General features: G+C 46.1%; 1 protein-coding gene across 1 annotated transcript; it reads right to left on the bottom strand.

Annotated features, from left to right (window-relative positions):
• Positions 1 to 1,215: 1,215 nt before the first annotated feature.
• Positions 1,216 to 17,873, bottom strand: LOC144609047 (transmembrane emp24 domain-containing protein 3-like). Its single transcript, XM_078427388.1, has 3 exons — positions 17,721 to 17,873; positions 4,421 to 4,669; positions 1,216 to 1,574 (listed from the first exon to the last, which is right to left on the bottom strand). Exons 1-3 carry the CDS (start codon positions 17,871 to 17,873, stop codon positions 1,332 to 1,334), a joined length of 645 nt encoding a protein of 214 aa, XP_078283514.1. The 3' UTR covers positions 1,216 to 1,331.
• Positions 17,874 to 19,593: the final 1,720 nt, after the last annotated feature.

The following is a 19,593-nucleotide window of genomic DNA, read 5'->3' as shown; positions in this document are numbered from 1 at the left end:
AGATAATAGGTGCAGGAGGAGGCCATTCGGCCCTTCGAGCCAGCACCGCCATTCAATGTGATCATGGCTGATCATTCTCAATCAGTACCCCGTTCCTGCCTTCTCCCCATACCCCCTGACTCCGCTATCCTTAAGAGCTCTATCCAGCTCTCTCTTGAATGCATTCAGAGAATTGGCCTCCACTGCCCTCTGAGGCAGAGAATTCCACAGATTCACAACTCTCTGACTGAAAAAGTTTTTCCTCATCTCAGTTCTAAATGGCCTACCCCTTATTCTTAAACTGTGGCCCCTTGTTCTGGACTCCCCCAACATTGGGAACATGTTTCCTGCCTCTAACATGTCCAACCCCTTAATAATCTTATATGTCTGAGGAGGTGTAATGTCCCGTCATATCTGTTAGTCTTGTGTCATGTTCTGTGTTTAGATTCCCATGTCACGTCATGTCCACGTCTTGTCCTTAGTGCGGTTCGACAAGTTAAAATCACTCATGTCAAGTCTCGTGCTGACTTCCTGTTTTAAGGTGAAACTTACCTCTTATCTCATTTCAGGTCCCTTGACTTCCTGCCATTGTAATTGTCAGCCCCGCCTTGATTGTTTCCACCTGTGTGCCCTTACCTCATGTATATATAGTCCATGCCTCCCTTTGCCCTGTGCCAGTTCGTCTTGTGATTCATGTGCTCTCGGTCATTGATTCTCGGCTTACCCGCATTGTTTCCAAGTTCTTGTCAAGCGTAGTATAGTTAGTGAGTATCCTAGTAAGTATTTTTGTAACTAATGTTTTTGTAGCTAAGTAAGTTTAGGGTTTTGGTTTGTATCGCAGTGTTCTTTAATTTGGAAATTAAAGAACGCCTTTTTTTTCTCCAAATTGACTCTTGTGTGTGAGTCGTGCGTTTGAGTCCAGTTCCTGTGTGCCTCAGAACCTAACAGGAGGGGTCTCAACCCGAAACGTCATCTCTCCATGTTCTCCAGAGATAGACACAAAATGCTGGAGTAACTCAGCGGGACAGGCAGCATCTCGGGAGAGAAGAAATGGGTGACGTTTCTGGTCGAGAATCTTCTTCAGAGATGCTGCCTGAACTGCTGAGTCACTCCAGCATTTGGGTCATCGACAGTTGTTGGGAAGACTTGCCGATGTATAAAGACAAATTACAACGTAATTTGACAATGACACACAGAATCAGATATTATTCCCTTTGTAATTTTTAGTTAGCCGGACTGGCTCGACCTAGTTTACCTCCCCTTTGCCACCGTACATCAGAACATAATAACCACTTTGCTGTAACACGGTCCGGGCAAGGGGTGAGGATGCCACGGCCAGTGGATGCCTGGTACTAGGTGTTGATGCCAGGCATATTCACATTGGCCTTCTTCTCCGTGAAGAACTTCTTCAGGACGACCACCTGTCCGATGGTGACCAGGAAAAGGATGATGGTCTCGCTCGCTGCCCAGTACATGATACTGGTGTTGACCGTGGCTGCGTGTAGCCAGTCCACCAGCAACTGTACGTGGTAATTTGTCTGCAAGTCCTCTAACCTTACCAGAGAACTGTGGACCTTGATGCAGGAATACTCCAGCTAAAGGGAGAAGCAAAGATAGATCATGATCAGTTTAGAGATACAGTGCAGAAGGGCGGCACAGTGGTAGAGTTGCTGCCTTACAGTGCCAGAGACCCAGGTTCGATCCTGACTACGGGTGCTGTCTGTGCGTAATTTTAACTTTTCCAGTCAGAGAGTTGTGAATCTGTGGAATTCTCTGTCTCAGAAGGCAGTGGAGGCCAATTCTCTGAATGCATTCAAGAGAGAGCTAGATAGAGCTCTTAAGGATGGCAGAGTCAGGGGGTATGGGGAGAAGGCAGGAACGGGGTATTGATTGAAAATGATCAGCCATGATCACATTGAATGGCGGTGCTGGCTCGAAGGGCCAAATGGCCTCCTCCTGCACCTATTGTCTATTGTCTATTGTCCCTTCGGCCCGCCAAGTCCGTGCCGACCAGCGATCACCCCAACCGGATCACCCCCCGATAAATTCCCACCAGGCTTCGGCAGGGCAGAATATGTTAGGTGTATTTAAGAGGGAATTCTGAGACTCAGGACTTCTCAGAAGTTAACAGGCTTCTATACGGTCCTTCCGTAAGCTAGGGTTCTGTCCGATTCACCACTACCTGACTGAGGACATTGGACTTTGTCTGTGGAACTGATGTGGTAAAATGCTGAGAACTATATTCTGCATGTCGTTTCATCCCCTTTGCTCTATCTATTGCACTTGGGTTTCAACTGATTGCATCTATGTACGGTGTATATGATCTGTTTGAATAGCATGCAAAACAAAGTTTTCTTCTGTACCTTGATAAACGTGACAATAATAAACTTAAACCTGAACCCATGCGGATAGTCTAACTATCTGAGGGATCATATTGAACCACCGTGTATTGGGAAATTAGTGGAAATTAGAGCCATGCAGTGGGGCAGCTGGTCGAGCTGCTGCCTCAGCACCAGAGACCCGGGTTCGATCCTAACCTCGGATGCTGTCTCTGTGGAGTTTGCATGTTCTCCCTGGGTTTCCTCCAAGTGCTACAGTTTCCTCTCACATTCTAAAGACAAGCGGGTTCGGAGGTTAATTGCCTTTTGTAAAACTGCCCAGAGTGTTTAGTGGGTGGATGAGAAAGTGAGATAATGTAGAACTTGTGAGAACGGGTGACCAGAAGGTCAGAGAGGACTTGGTGGGCCAAAGGGTCTGTTTCCATGCTGAGTCTCCAAAGTTTAAAAAAACTTAAACCTAAAAAAACAGAATGAGTCTGCCCATGTGACTGGTGGTTTGATGCGGGTCATTTTGAGAACAGTGATTCTCTGGTTGAATGGTTCTTTATTGTCACGTTATTGGAGAGCACTCTCTTCTTTTATAGAACTCCAAATGCACAGTCCCCACAGTTTTGGCACCATTTAAAATTTAATAAAAACAACTCCTTAACGTTTTAAGAAAGTTATGAATAAGGATATATTTGGACTTTGGGGGAAAGTACCAAATTGGAGAATGGCAAATATTATTACGCAGGAGCTAGGGAGTGTAAATTGGGAGTAAGTGTTATTTAGTAAGTCCACATCTGATATGCTGGAGTCACGTGGAGATCGGAAGTTCAGATTTCAGGGCTGGTGAGGGAGAAACTTGCATGACGGGAGAGGTTATAAATGTGGTCCAAAAGTAAAATGAAGCATACGTTAGGAAGATTAAATCAGTGGAATTGAGGAACTTAAAGAAACCAGATTACGTGCTCAACCAGGGAGTTATATGGGCCAGAAGGACCATCAAATATCCTTCGCAAGTAGGATCAGAGAGAATCTCAAGACATTTTATGCATACATTAAAAAGAAGAGAGTAATTGGGGAGAGGGGAGGACAAAAAAACCCACAGAGTGCTGCAGTGGCTTAGCAGGGCAGGAATCATGGACAACGATAGGATGAAGGAGGAAATGTATGCTTAGATTCAAAGCCCGATGTCGGGAGCTCCAAACGACGCAGAAGGTTTCGACCAGCCCCCACCTCGGTCCGATCGCTCAAATGAGGAGAGGCTCAACCTTTCCTTAAACATCAATCTAGAGAGCCTTCTCTACACAACCTCCAATTCGAGCACATCCTTCTTTAAACATGGAGACTAAAGCTGCACATGATAATTCACCTGGCATCTCACCAGTGCCCTGTAAAGTTGCATCAAAATTTCCCTCATTTTATCCTCCACACCCATTGCAAGACAGACAATATTCCATCATCTTTCCAGACTTGTTAACTTGTGTTCCATTTAGTAGGACCCTCAGATCCCCTTCTTTTACCACAGCGTTTTGTTGTCTCAGTGTTAAAGACACACATTATAAATTGTAGAGAGCAAAGATGGTTATCAAAAATTACAACAGGATCTTGATCAGTTGGGCAAGTGACAATCAGGCCATCTACAGAGCACAGATGCAGGATAAAGGGTTATAGATAATGCTTAGTGCAAGCTAAAGTCCAGTAAAGTCCAATTATAGATAGTTCAAAGGTCTCCAATGAGGTAGATGGTAAGTCAGGACCGCTCTCTAGTTGATGGGAGGACAGTTCAATTGCCTGATAATACCTGGGTAAAAATTGTCCAGTCTAGTCATCAGTACTTCCTGTGCAAACAAAATGGTATGAGTAGGTATCACAAAATGCTGGAGTAACTCAGCAGGTCGGGCAGCATCTAGGAGAAAGGGAATGGGTGACGTTTCGGGTCGAAACCCTTCTTTTATTAATATGTATCTTTAATATAACATGGCCAAAAAATGAAAAAATGGTGTTTAACTACTTAGAGGTGCTGCCATGCCATACCATCGCAAAATAAACACACTGCTGGTCTCTTGGGTGAAGGTGAAGCAGCCGGGCTTTCACACAGCCTGACACAGCCAACTAACCTGCGTGAGGGCCGCAGTAGTGGTGGAGTTATTGGAGACAGCCGGAAATAGGTCGCCAACCCTCAGATGGAAGTAGATCTTCTTGTGGGTGAAGGTGGAGAACCTGTTGCCAAAGCAGAACTTGTAGACCCCAGACGTTGTAGCTTTGGCATTGTAGGCTTCGCGGTTTATCTTGTGCTTTCTGTAGGTGATGTTCCCAGTGGGATCTTCAATGAAGCTATCCACATCATAGTGACCCCCTGCAATCACCTGTAGATATAAAGAGGTTTACGTTTTAACAACACATCCACCTACCATCAGTTTAGAGATACAGTTTGGGCTAGAGATACAACATGGAAACAGGCCCTTCAGCCCACCGAGACCGCGCCGACCAGCGATCCCCACACACGAACACTATCCTACACACACTAGGGACTTATAAAAATCATACTGAAGCCAATTAGCCTACAAACCTGTACGTCGTTGGAGTGTGGGAGGAAACCGGAGAAAACCCACGCAGGTCACGGGTAGAACGTACAAACTCCGTTTGTAAAAATAGTCAGGATCGAACCGGGTCTCTACGCTGTAAGGCACTCTACCACTGCGCCACCGTGCTGTCCTCAGGTATAAAGGCAAAGGTAAGCATAACTCTTGACCAGCTGTGCAAACTACACACCCACCCAGCCAATGGAAGAGACCTAAACTAGAAGCATCCCTACGATATGGCGCACATTCTTAACCAGCTCAAGGTTCCAGTCTCAGTCTGGGGCAGACCAGCCAAGTCAACCTGAAGGCTTGGTTTAGTTTAGTTGTGAGATACAGCGTGGAAACAGGCACTTCGGCCCACAAAGTCCACTCCGACCAGTAATCCCCTACCACTATCCTACACATACTTTGGACAATTTACAATTTTACCAAACCAATTAGCCTACAAACCTGTACGTCTTTGGAATGTGGGAGAAACTGGAGATTAAACCCATGCAGTCACGGGGAGAACGTACAAACTACGTACAGACAGCACCCGTAGTCAGGATCGAACCCGGGTCACTGGCGCTGTAAGGCAGCAACTCTACTGTTGCGACACCATGCTGCAGAAGTGATCATTTTGATATTGAATTCCCTCCCTGAAAGACAGCGGAGGTCATGGGCTAATAGATATCCTCAAAGCTGGGATGAATCGACTTTCATGCGGGCGTTAAGTTGTAGAGTTATGATGATTAATGATTTGGAAGAGGGAATTAGAAGCAACACTAGCAAGTTTGCGGATGACACAAAGCTGGGTGGCAGTGTAAACTGTGAAGAGGATGTTAGGAGGTTGCAGGGTGACCTGGACAGGTTGAGTGAGTGGGCAGATGGGTGGCAGATGCAGTATAATATAGATAAATGTGAGATTATCCACTTTGGCGGCAGAAACAAGGAGGCAGATTATTATCTCAATGCAGTTAGGTTAGGTAAGGGGGAGGTCCAGCGAGACCTGGGTGTCCTTGTACACCAGTCACTGAAAGTTGGCGTGCAGGTACAGCAGGCAGTGAAGAAAGCTAATGGAATGTTGGCCTTCATAACAAGAGGATTTCAGTATAGGAGTAAAGAGATTCTTCTGCAGTTGTATAGGGCCCTGATAAGACCACATCAGGAGTATTGTGTACAGTTTTGGTCTCCTAATTTGAGGAAGGACATCCTTGTAATTGAGGCAGTGCAGCGTAGGTTCACGAGATTGATCCCTGGGATGGCGGGACTGTCATATGAGGAAAGATTGAAAAGACTATGCTTGTATTCACTGGAGTTCAGAAGGATGAGAGGGGATCTTATAGAAACATATAAAATTATAAAAGGACTGGACAAGCTAGATGCAGGAAAAATGTTCCCAATGTTGGGCGAGTCCAGAACCAGGGGCCACAGTCTTAGAATAAAGGGGAGGCCATTTAAAACTGGTGAGAAAAAACTTTTTCACCCAGAGAGTTGTGAATTTGTGGAATTCTCTGCCACAGAGGGCAGTGGAAGCCAAATCACTGGATGGATTTAAGAGAGAGTTAGATAGAGCTCTAGGGGCTAGTGGAATCAAGGGACATGGGGAGAAGGCAGGCACGGGGTATTGATTGGGGACGATCAGCCATTGTATCTGTGTGTCCTGTGCTTTTTGTTGTCTACTGCCGGACCCTGACGTGAGAGGACGCTGGCGCTGTTTATTCGCCGCTTCTCCGTTAGGATAGTTTGTCTGTTTGTTTTTATGTTATGATTGTTTTTGTAAAGCGCTTTGAGCTTCTGGTAAGGCGCTATATAAAATAAATGCTTATTATTATTATTATTATTATTATTATTATGATCTCCAAAGACGTACAGGTATGTAGGTTAATTGGCTGGGTAAATGTAAATGTAAAAATTGTCCCTAGTGGGTGTAGGATAGTGTTAATGTACGGGGATCACTGGGCGGCACGGACTTGGAGGGCCGAAAAGGCCTGTTTCCGGCTGTATGTATATGATATGATATGATGATAATGAATTGCGGTGCTGGCTCGAAGGGCCGAATGGCCTCCTCCTGCACCTATTCTCTATGTTTCTATGTTTCTATGATCCAGTCAGCATGGCTGAACTGAATGGTGAAGCAGGCTGAGGTAAAAGAGAGTCTGTATGGAACGACATTGCAAGGAAGTGGCCAAAGGGAGGAGCCAGCGCTGCCGTCGCAGCTGCGGCTTGCCTGCAGTCCGTCTGTCTTTTGTGTTTTTTGTTGTTTTTGTCTCAATTGTAGTGTTAATATGATGTAGTCTTGTATGTTATGTTTTGGGGGGGGGTGGGAGGGAACGGGAACTGTAACTGTAACATTCTCTCTCCAGAACGGAGACGCGACCTTTGTTCTGTGCCGTGTCTCCGTTCCCGTTGCGGCCTACCACCGGCCATGCACCTGGGACCACCTGGGTCTCTGGTTCGCAGAGCCCGCGGTCCGGACTCACCACCTGCGGCGCTGGCTGCCTGCGAATGCTGCGGGAACGGCTGCGACTCGTCTCCGGAGGCTCCGGCGCGGGCCGCGTGGACGTCGGAAGCCCGCAGGCCCCTGGATGGGGGCCGACATCGGGAGCTCCGGCAGCGGCAGCGGCAGAGGAAACGTGTTCGCCCGCCCCGAATCGCGGGGCTTGGGTCGGCCCGCCACGGACCTTTCACCATCCGGCGCGGCCTGAAATAGGCCGCCGGATTTTTTTTTTCACCGCCCAGCGGGGGCTTCAATATCGGGAGCCCCGACCGCCCCGACGTGGCAACTCCAACAGCCTGACCGCGGGCAAGACGGCAGGGAAGAGAAAAAGACATTCTGGCCTTCCATCACAGTGAGGAGGGACTGGAGGAGACTCACTGTGATGGATGTTTCTTTTTGTTTGGTGTTAGTTGTGATTGTATGTGTTATTGCATTTTTATTGATTAATCTTATTGGTCTTATTGTTCAACTGCGGGTAATGTTTCATTTTACTACACATTTATGTGTATGTAACAAATAAACCACTATTGACTATTGACTATTGACTATTGACTATTGACTATTGACTATTGACTATTGAAAGCATACGTACAAATGGTCAATGGTTCAATGGTACTTTATTGTCAAATCCCTGAATACAGTGGAATTCTTTGTTTTGCATACAAATCAGTAAAATCATACCGTACATAACCATAATTAAAATAAGTACAAATGTGCAATGTTTGTAAGGGGGGAATAGTAGACTTTACCAAGTTTCAATTTTTAAAAAAGTATACAGTCTTGTCTCAGACTTAAAGGCCCAGTGTCCTTGTGGTGAAAGTGGGTGGTTGTTGCAGGGGTCAGACTGGCCCGGTGATGCTGAGACTGGCCTGGTGATATCCTCCACTGCTACTTCGGGTTCAATTAGCAAGATTAGCCATCCATCCACCAGTCAGAAACCTCTGTTCCTCTCACCCCTGTGATTAGAGGGGCGGCACGGTGGCGCAGCGGTACAGTTGCTGCCTTACAGCGAATGCAGCGCCGGAGACTCAGGTTCGATCCTGACTACGGGCGCTGTCAGTACGGAGTTTGTACGTTCTCCCCGTGACCTGCGTGGGTTTTCTCCGAGATCTTCGGTCTGCTCCCACACTCCAAAGACGTACAGGTTTGTAGGTTAATTGACTGGGTGAATGTAAAAATTGTCCCTAGTGTGTGTAAGATAGTGTTGATGTGCGGGGATCGCTGGGCGGTGCGGACTTGGTGGGCCGAAGGGCCTGTTTCCGCGCTGTATCTCTAAATCTAAAAAAAAATCTAGACAAGGGGTGAACAGCTTTGGGCTTTCTTTCATTTCCAAAGTTTATGGTCTGGATTTTGGACAAACTCCCACCACATGTAAACTGCATCCTAAAACTCACCATACCTTGCCATCATGAGGTACTCCTCATCTCCCTCTCCCCCATCTCAACATCTCCTGAGCTAACACTTCCCTTTGTTTCTGACTTGGGAACAGTTTTGTTTTCTAGTTCAAAGCTTTATGTACATTGGTCAAGATTGGCCAAGTGGTTTGACACCATGCAGGGACACAGCGGGCTGTTTGGCAGGCTCCCAATCCACACCATTCACTAGCTCCACCACTGATGCACAGTAGGACCGGGTTTGTCCCATCTGCAGCAGCTCCTTGGACAGCACCTTCCCAGCCCACCACCTCTACCAGCAAGAAGGAGGAGAGCAGCAGAAGCAAGAGGAACACCTCCACTTGGAAGCTGCCCTCGAAGACCCGCATCATCCTGACTCCAAAATATGTTCCTTCATTATCACCAGGACAAAACCTTCAACCCGCTCCCTACCAGGATTGTGGGTATAAAGTGGAAAAGTAGCGCGGCTGGTGGAGCTGCTGCCTCACAGTACCAGAGACGTTGGTTCGATCCTCACCTCGACTGCATGTGGAGTGTGCACGTTCTTCCTGTGACCACGGGCGTTTCCTCTGGGTGCTCCAGTTTCCTCGCACGTCCCAAAGACGTGAAGATTTGCACATTAATTGGACTTAGATGAAGGGATTAACAGTACCATTAGCAGATTTGCGGATGTCACAAAGTTGGGTGGCAGTGTGAACTGTGAGGAGGATGCTATGAGGATGCAGGGTGACTTGGACAGGTTGTGTGTGTGGGCAGATGCATGTCAGATGCAGTTTAATGTGGATAAATGTGAGGTTATCCACTTTGGTGGTAAGAACAGGAAGGCAGATTATTATCTGAATGGTGTCAAGTTAGGAAATGCGGAAGTACAAAGAGATCTGGGTGTCCTTGTTTATCAGCCACTTAAAGTTAGTATGCAGGTACAGCAGGCAGTGAAGAAAGCTAATGGCATGTTGGCCTTTATGACGAGGAGTTGAGTATAGGAGCAAAAGAGGTCCTTCTGCAGTTGTACAGGGCCCTAGTGAGACCGCACCTGGAGTACTGTGTACAGTTTTGGTCTCCAAATTTGAGGAAGGACATTCTTGCTATTGAGGAAGTGCAGCGTAGGTTCACTAGTTTAATTCGTGGAATGGCGTGACTCGTATGTTGAAAGAATGTGGTGACTGGGCTTGTATACGCTGGAATTTAGAAGGATAAGAGGGGATCTTATTGAAACATATAAGATTATTAAGGGATTGGACACGCTAGAGGCAGGAAAAATGTTCCCAACGTTGGGGGAGTCCAGAACCAGGGGCCACAGTTTAAGAATAAGGGGTAGGCCATTTATGAAGATGGGGAAAAACTTTTTCACTCAGAAAGTTGTAAATCTGTGAAATTCTCTGCATCAGAAGGCAGTGGAGGCCAATCCTCTCGATGCTTTCAAGAGAGAGCTAGATAGAACTCTTAATGATAGCGGAGTCAGGGGGTATGGGGAGAAGGCAGGAACAGGTTACTGATTGTGAATGATCAGCCATGATCACAATGAATGATGGTGCTGGCTCAAAGGGCTGAATGGCCACCTCCTCCTCCTATTGTCTATTGTCTATTGACCCTGTAAATTGCCCCTATTGTGCAAATGGAATGTGGTATAATATAAAACTCACGTGAACAGGTAATCAATGGTTGGCATGGACTCGGTGGGGCCGAAGGGCCTGTCTGCAAGCTACATTTTTTTTAAACTTAAAGAAAAACACAACTTCTGGTGATTCACAGCCATTTAACACATGACGTTTGCAACCAATTTGTTCAACATTGTATTTATTTAATGTCAGTTGAATAAAACATAACTACTCTACACTGGAAAAACCTAATTAGACGGTTGGCAGTGTTTCAAGGAGGTGGTTATCCACCTCCTCAAGGACAACGAGGGTTGGGCAATTAAATGCTGGCACTGTCTATGAAGCCAACAGAATGAATTTAATCAAAACATAAGAGCTTTGCACCCATGTGTGAAAGGTTTGTACCCATTAGACAAAGATGATTCAGCAAGAGTCACAATAGTTCATTGGGATCTGAATCCTTTAAAGTGGAGTCGCAGATAGATTGGGTGGTCAAAAAGGCCTTTGGCACATTGGCCTTCATCAGTCGGAGTATTGAGTATAGAGGTTGGGAGGTAAAGTCGCAGTTATACAAAAGCATTGGTCAGGCCACATTTAGAGTATTGTGTTCAGTTTTGGGCACCATATTATAGGAAAGATGTTGTCAAGCTGGAAAGGGCACAGAGAAGATTTATGATGATGTTGCCAGGACTCGGGGGCCTGAGTTGTCGGGAGCAGTTGATAAGATTTAGCAGGAACCCGAGGGGTAACTTTTTTAACACAAAGGGTGGTGGTTGTATGGAATGAGCTGCCAGAGGAGGCATTTGAGGCAGGTACTATCCCAGCATTTAAGAAACATTTAGACAGGTACATAGATAGGAAAGGTTTAGAGGGATATGGGCCAAGCGCAGGCAGGTGGGAATAGTGTAGATGGGACATGTTGGTCGGCATGGGCAAGTTGGGCAGAAGGGCCTGTTTTTGTATTACTCTGTGATTCCAAAAATTACGAACTCTTATAGATTAGATAAGTGCCAGATGATATCCCATTAGACCCATGGCCCTTTGCGCATTGCTACACCTGCTTTCTTTGCAACAACTTCGCATCCATTCATGGCATGGGAGGTCACTGGTAATGCCAGCATTTAGTATCTCTCCCCAACTCCACCTGACCTGCTGAGGGAGTTAAGCATTAACGACGCGCACGCCTGACAGAGTCAGGTTGCCATACTTCCTGAAGGAAAGGAATTTTTTGTCTTTACTAGGGTGACACAACGACATTCCAGATAGTGCTGCCACCATGGTTGCACCAGCGATCCGGGTTCAATGCTGGCCTCTGGTGCTGCCTGTGTGGAGTTTGCACGTCCTCCCTGAGACCACATGGGTTTCCCTTGGGTGGTCCAGTCCCGCCCCCCCCTCCCTGCCCCCCCATTACAAAGGCACGTTGATTGTTGGCCATTGTAAATTATCCCCAGTGCATTGGTTGCAGGCTCCATTGGGACTGGGGAAATCTATTAATGGAAGGTATTTATTCACAAAATGCTGGAGTAACTCAGCAGGTCAGGCAGCATCTCGGGAGAGAAGGAATGGGTGACGTTTTGGGTCGAGACCCTTCTTCAGACCCGAAACGTCACCCATTCCTTCTCTCCCGAGATGCTGCCTGCCCTGCTGAGTTACTCCAGCATTTTGTGAATAAATACCTTCGATTTGTACCAGCATCTGCAGTTATTTTCTTAAATCTATTAATGGATCTGCTCGAGAGAGAATAACTTACAGGGTAAATAAGTGGAGGAAATGGTGGTGATGAGAATGCTCTGAGAACTAGCCTAGCACCAATGAGCCGAACAGGCTCTTTTTATGTCATAAGAATATGGATAGTTTCAGATTTAATTAATTCTTGGATTTTAAATTCAGCAACTCTCAGCTGCTCTGATGGGATTCAAACCCATGTCTGATTAGTTTTGCGTAGGAAGGAACTGCAGATGTTGGTTTTAACATGAAGATAGGCCCAAATAGCTGGTGCCCAGCTGGTCAGTAACTAACCACCACTACATGACCGTTTTCAATGTTAAACTAAATACGCTTCCAACATTCCCAGGGATCACAATCTTTTTTTTTAAAAACCCTACCATTCTCCTGATTTGATAATTGCCTTAAATCAGAATTTTCTGATGTTGTTTCTGACCAAGACAGGCCCATTCTCGCTCTGCCTCTTTATTGTACTTGAGTTTGGCTTGATTGTATTTATGTTGAGTTTTATCTGATGAAAACCTTTCATGCTTTTGAACACTATCATTAAATCTACCTTTAACTTCACGGTTCAAAGGAGAGCAGTCCCAGGTCACCTCGTCTCTCCATGTAACTCAAACCATCTCGTAGTTCTCTATAACCTTACCATTCCTCAAAATAGAGTGGTCCCCCGAATTAGGTACATGACCGTAGAATATGTGAACCGGTGATTTGTAATTAACTAGGCCTCATACTCGAGCCTTGTATTTGGAAAGACTGAGATCCAGTGTGCTTTTATTAACTAGTTTATCAACTTGCCTTGATTTGATTTGTGCAATTGCTTGCTGGAATTCACTGTTTCTCGATCCTTTCTAAAACAGTGTGTTTTAGGTTATATTACCTCTTTCCAATTTTCCCAGATGCATTGCTTTTCTGTGTTAAATTTAACATTTCAACTGTCAGCATATTTTACCAACCTGCCTTCTGAAGTATTTTACCATCCCCCAGCGTACAGCGTACTTTCAAGTTTCACATTGCTTCCAAACTTTGATATAATGTACCACTAGGTCACCAATATACATCAAATGTGCTGTCTTAATGCCAACAACAAAAGGCACACCATTGTTTGGGTTCCCAGAATCTGATAAGCAATTACGAACAACAATTTGAGACAAAAAAAAATACTGCTGACGTTGGAAATGTAAAATGAAACAGAAAATATTGTATGTTCTAGAATTTAGACAGCGTGTGTAGAGTCAGGAACAGAGTAAGCATTTCCACAGAAAATGTCCAGCATTCTCTTTGCGTTTATCCAGTAGCACACTGAAGTTTCTCTTGGCCAGTCCTGCTGCCACTGTATCTGTAATCTCAATGATACACTTTAAACTCACTGACCATCAATTACCTATTTACATAGTTTTAGCTTTTAGGGGCACAGTGTGGAAACAGGATCTTTATCCCACCGAGTCCACGCTGACGATCGGTCACCCCGTACACAAGTCTAATATGTTAATCCTCTTTCGCATCCTACACACTAGGAACAATTTACAGAAACCAGTTAACATACAAACCTGCACGTCTTTTGAATGTGGGAGGAAACTGGAGCTCCTGGAGAAAACCCATGCGGTCACAGAATGTCCAAACTCCGTACAGATAGCATCTGATGTCAGGATCAAACCTGGGTCTCTGGCGCTGTGAGGCACATGGACTTTACTTTAGAGTTTAGACTTCAGAGATACAGCATGGAAACAGGCCCTTCAGCCCGCCGAGTCCGTGCCAACCAGCGATCACCCTGTACATTAGCACTATCCTACACACTAGGGACAATGTACAATTTTACCGAAGCCAATTAACCTACAAACCTGCACGTCTCTGGAGTGTGAGAGGAACCAGGAGCGCCTGGAGAAAACCCAAGTGGTCACAGGTCGAACGTACAAACTGCAGACAGCACCCGGAGTCAGGATCGAACTCAGATCTCTGGTGCTGTGACACACAAAGATCCCACATTAATCCAATGGGATGAATGCTGGGGTAGTGCACCTGATTGATGGTTGATGAAGCCTTGGTGAGCTGAAGAGTCCGTTTCTGTGCTGTATCTCTCTTTCACATCAGTTTTGCTAAGAAGTCAGGCAAGTGATGTTTGCTTTTGAAGTCCAAGTACACACATCAACTGGATTACTCTTACCAACACGCCATGTTACTTCACTGAAGATTTAAGATGGTCACACAGAATCTTCCTTTAACAAGTCCATCAGATTTAGGTCATAGAGTCAGAGTGTGATACAGTGTGGAAATAGGCCCTTCGGCCCAACTTGTCCACACTGGCCAACATGTCCCAGCTACACTAGTCACACCTGCCTGCGTTTGGTCCATAACCCTTCAAACCTGTCCTATCCATGTACCTTTCTATGTTTCTTCAACGCTGGGATAGTCCCAGCCTCAACTACCTCCTCTGGCAGCTTGTTCCATACACCCACCACCCTTTGTGTGAAAAGGTTACCCTTCAGATTCCTACAAAATCTTTTCCCCTTCACCTTGAACCTATGTTCTCTGGTCCTTGATTCCCCAATTCTGGGCAAGAGATTCTGTGCATCTACCCGATTTATTCCTGTCATGATTTTATACACCTCTATAAGATCACTCTCGACCTCCTGTGTTCCAAGGAATAGAGACCCAGCCTGCTCAACCTCTCCCTGTAGCTCAGACCCTCTAGTCCTGGCAACATCCTCGTAAATCTCCTCTGAACCCTTTCAAGCTTGACAATATCTTTCCTATAACATGGTGCCAAGAACTGAACACAATACTCTAAATGTGGTCTCATCAACGTCTTATACAACTGCAACATGACCTCCCCAACTTCTATACTCAACATCCTGACTGATGAGTCTGTAAAGCCAGAAGGTCTATATAAAACTTGCCAAAACTGCAGTTATCTTCGCCAAAGAAGGACACCAAAAGTTGGAGTAACTCAGTGGGTGAGGCAACATCTCTGGAGAACACAGATAGGTGACCTTTGGGGTCAGAACCCTTGAGTATCCATACTCTCCAGAGACGATGCTGAACTGGCTGTTACTCCACCACTTTGCTCCTTTTTTGTAAACGAGCATCATTAGTTTGCTGTGTCTCCGTTGTCTTCACGGGGCTGCTTCCCTAATTTAGCCAGACAACGCCGGGTTCAAAGCAAAGCCAGAACCACCTGCAGCTGCACTTCAGTGGAGCGTAGGAGCAAACGCCCTGGTGTGATAAAGAATGCACAAGAACTGAGGTCTTAAGAGAAGGTGATCGGCACCAGGACAGCCGGTTGCCAAATCATCAGGGTTTCCAAACTATTGTTTAGCAGAGTATTGGAGTTTTACTGTACAGTGGACGATTGCAAGCCAACCGATAACATGCTGAAAAAGACTTCCATTTCTTTAATTGCAGCAATGATTAATTATACTTTTAAGCATAGAATGTCCTTTTGAGAACTGCATGAGAACAGTAAGAACATATAGGATTATTAAGGGGTTGGACACGTTAGAGGCAGGAAACATGTTCCCAATGTTGGGGGAGTCCAGAACCAGAGGCCACAGTTTAAGAATAAGGGGTAGGCCATTTAGAACGGAGATGAGGAAAAACTTTTTCAGTCAGAGAGTTGTAAATCTGTGGAATTCTCTGCCTCAGAAGGCAGTGGAGGCCAATTCTCTGAATGCATTCAAGAGAGAGCTAGATAAAGCTCTTAAGGATAGTGGAGTCAGTGGGTATGGGGAGAAGGCAGGAACGGGGTACTGATTGAGAATGATCAGCCATGATCACATTGAATGGTGGTGCTGGCTCGAAGGGCCAAATGGCCTACTCCTGCACCTATTGTCTATTGTCTATAGTTAGCTGCCTCTGTCAGCATCTCCACCCAGGCCAGCCCTGGGCAATAAATGGCTTCTATTTTTACTGATGTCCAAAAGTTGATTATGCCTGTAAGTTGGAAAACCATTCCATATGGTAAACACACCTCTTCAGTATAGTGGAGACACAAGGAACTGCAGATGCTGCTTTACAAAACAACCCCACAAAGTGCTGGAAGAGTAACTCAGTGGGTCAGGCAGCATCTGCAGAGGACATGCATAGGTGAAGTTTCAAGTCCCAACCCATCTTCAGTCTGAGGAACAGTTCCAACCCGCAATGTCACGATCTATGTCCTTACAGATGCTGCCTGACCCTCTGAGTTACTCCAGCACTTTGTGTTTTTCCCCCTCAATATTGTAATGAATGGCAAATGATTTGAAAGAGCAATTACTGAAAGTGAAGTGAGAGTGGGGATTGATTCTGCCATTTGTAGGAACAAACAGATGTACATACATTGGACTTTTGATGTTAATAATATTATGGGAGTTTGTCGTAAGTGGGGGGTGTCCATAACTGGAGCATTCGTGTCCCACAGATGGTCTTTTTTTTTCCTTAGCAAGGAAATGTTATTGCATAATCACAGTTACAAAGTACTGCAAGGATTTGAAATGCCCAGCAGTTTGCCAACATCAATCAAGCAATCATCAAATCACAACATTATTCTTCCAGAGATTCGCTAGCCTCTGTGAGAAGATGGTTCCATGCAACTGAGTTTTAGATGATCGACTATACACCTTGTGACCACGTCCCCTTGTCTGCGACTCTCCCACTGGTGGAAACATCCACCTACCTCTCTCAGTACGCCATGTGCTTGAACCTCGGTCTTCTAAACTTCAAGGAACTCAGACCCAGATGTTTAGTTACTAGTTACTAGTTACAGTTGTACAGGGCCCTCGTGAGACCGCACCTGGAGTACTGTGTGCAGTTTTGGTCTCCAAATTCTTGCTATTGAGGGCGTGCAGCGTAGGTTTACTAGGTTAATTCCCAGAATGGCGGGACTGTCATATGTTGAAAGACTGGAGCGACTAGGCTTGTATACACTGGAATTTAGACGGATGAGAGGAGATCTTATCGAAACGTATAAGATTATTAAGGGGTTGAACAGGTTAGAGGCAGGAAACATGTTCCCAATGTTGGGGGAGTCCAGAACAAGGGGCCACAGTTTAAGAATAAGGGGCAGGCCATTTAGAACTGAGATGAGGAAAAACATTTTCAGTCAGAGAGTTGTGAATCTGTGGAATTCTCTGCCTCAGAAGGCAGTGGAGGCCAATTCTCTGAATGCATTCAAGAGAGAGCTAGATAGAGCTCTTAAGGATAGCGGAGTCAGGGGGTATGGGGAGAAGGCAGGAACGGGGTACTGATTGAGAATGATCAGCCATGATCACATTGAATGGTGGTGCTGGCTCGAAGGGCCGAATGGCCTCCTCCTGCACCTATTGTCTATTACGTTACTAGTTACGAGTTACAGCATCTGCAATGCCTTCCTCTCCTTCTCTCTTGTATGTCTGCATCAATCAGGCAACCCAAACATGGGAACCATCCTCGATGGAACCTTGAGCAAAACTCGAAGCTCCGGATGAACTCAGCGGGTCAGGCAGCATCTGTGGAGGAGGAGAAGACAGGTGCCCTTTTTGGGTCGCGACCCCCCCCCCCCCCCCCCCCCCCACAGATGCTACCTGACCCGCTGAGTCCCTCCGGCACTTTTGCGTTTCTCTCACAAGTTCCCAGCACCTGCAGTTCCTTGTGTCGTGGTCGTCTCCTCCTTTGGGGAAACTTACCTGGAAAAATAAGGTGAACTCTACGCCCTTCTCCACCTCGTCGTAGAAACACTGGACATCTTGGTCGGCTAGTTCGAAGATGAATTTCGTGAAAGTGGCAGAAGCCGAGGACAGCAGCAGCAGAAACAGCAGGAAACAGCCGGGCGTGATCATCGCAGGGGCAAGTGTGAGGAGCAAGAGGGGTGAGACTGACTGAGAGACACTTCACACAACGCTGCGCACCAACACCAGTCACACATTACAATCATCTCGTCGCCGGCCAGGTCCGTCCCTGCTCCGCCTTCCCTCAATGGTCAACACCAAACCTGACGTGGCAGCCAGTCCTGGAGCCTCCGGAGCAGGAGAGGTGTGCAGGGGGGAGAGAGAGAGAGAGAGAGAGACACAGAGAGACAGAGGCACAGTGAGACACAGAGAGACAGAGAGAGACAGAGGCACAGTGAGACCAAGAGAGAGAGACAGAGAGAGAGACAGAGAGAGACAGAGAGAGAGAGAGACAGAGAGAGAGAGAGACACAGAGAGACAGAGAGAGAGAGACAGAGAGAGACACAGAGAGAGAGAGAGACAGAGAGAGAGAGAGACACAGAGAGAGAGAGACACAGAGAGTCACAGAGAGAGAGAGACAGAGAGAGACAGAGAGAGACAGAGAGTCACAGAGAGAGAGAGACAGAGAGAGAGACAGAGAGACGGAGAGAGACACAGAGAGACACAGAGAGAGACAGAGAGGGGGAGAGAGAGACAGAGAGAGACACAGAGAGAGACACAGAGAGAAAGAGAGAGAGACAGAGAGACAGAGAGAGACACACAGAGAGACAGAGAGACACACAGAGAGAGAGAGACAGAGACAGAGAGAGAGAGAGAGAAAGAGAGAGGATGGAAGAGGCGTGTTAAGACTGGCCATTCTGCAGCGCAAGGTATTTATTCACAAAATGCTAGAGTAACTCAGCAGGTCAGGCAGCATCTCAGGAGAGAAGGAATGGACGACGTTTCGGGTCGAGACCCTTCTTCAGTCTGAAGGGTCAGACTTCTTCAGTCTGAAGAAGGGTCTCGACCCGAAACGTCACCCATTCCTTCTCTCCTGAGATGCTGCCTGACCTGCTGAGTTACTCCAGCATTTTGTGAATAAATACCTTTCGACTTGTACCAGCATCTGCAGTTATTTCCTTATTCTGCAGCGCCGTCACGTTTCCATTCCCCTTCACTTTCTGATGTGTTGACTTTGTTCCTGTTGCTGAAGCTTTTCTTTCTGAAACACCCAAAACAACATACCTCCTCCTCCCCCACCCTTGCTGGTCTCACTGTCTGTATCCGAAGACAGACACAAAGTGCTGGAGTAACTCAGGGGGTCAGGCAGCATCTCCGGAGAGAGGGGATAGATGGCGTTTCGGGTCCATACATGGAACAAACTCCCAGAAAACTGCAACGCTCAGTTCTTTTAAATCGAGGCTGAAGACTTTTCTGGTTGACGCTGTCTTTTATTAAATCAAATAATTATTCATTTCTTACACTGCGCTGTAACTTTTATTCTTGTGTTTTATACCTGTCTTATTTTATTTTAGATGGTTTTTATTTTCTATTTTCTTTAATGACTGTTTTTTTAATTGCTTTTAACTGCTCTTTTATGGCGAGTCTGGAAACTTGTTCTTTGTTGAAGAAGTTTATTGCGACAGCAATATTCGATTACAAAGTTTTCTTAACAAGATAACAGACAACCATTAAAACTAACTGTCCTCTTCGAAGACGTCTCCCAACTGACCCTCTTCGGTTTTTTAGCTCGGTCATGCCTATTGAACCCGAAGGTTCGTAGTAACAGTGCCTTCATGGCCTCGTACTTGTCTTCCGCGGGAGGGTTGACGATGAACCGCATCACGCGTGT

This window comes from Rhinoraja longicauda, chromosome 33 (assembly GCF_053455715.1).
Source record: "Rhinoraja longicauda isolate Sanriku21f chromosome 33, sRhiLon1.1, whole genome shotgun sequence".
NCBI classification, from domain to species: domain Eukaryota; kingdom Metazoa; phylum Chordata; class Chondrichthyes; order Rajiformes; family Arhynchobatidae; genus Rhinoraja; species Rhinoraja longicauda.
Note: the sequence above shows the minus strand (reverse complement) of the source record. Positions and strands in the feature narration are given on the sequence as shown.

Excerpts from the sequence above, each read along its gene's own strand:
- LOC144609047 (XM_078427388.1), bottom strand. The coding sequence starts at position 17,873 with ATGATCACGCCCGGCTGTTTCCTGCTGTTTCTGCTGCTGCTGTCCTCG. Across the intron at positions 4,670-17,720 it reads AGTTCACCTTATTTTTCCAG|GTGATTGCAGGGGGTCACTA; the intron begins GTAAGTTTCCCC and ends TTATATCTACAG. Across the intron at positions 1,575-4,420 it reads CTACTGCGGCCCTCACGCAG|CTGGAGTATTCCTGCATCAA; the intron begins GTTAGTTGGCTG and ends TTCTCCCTTTAG.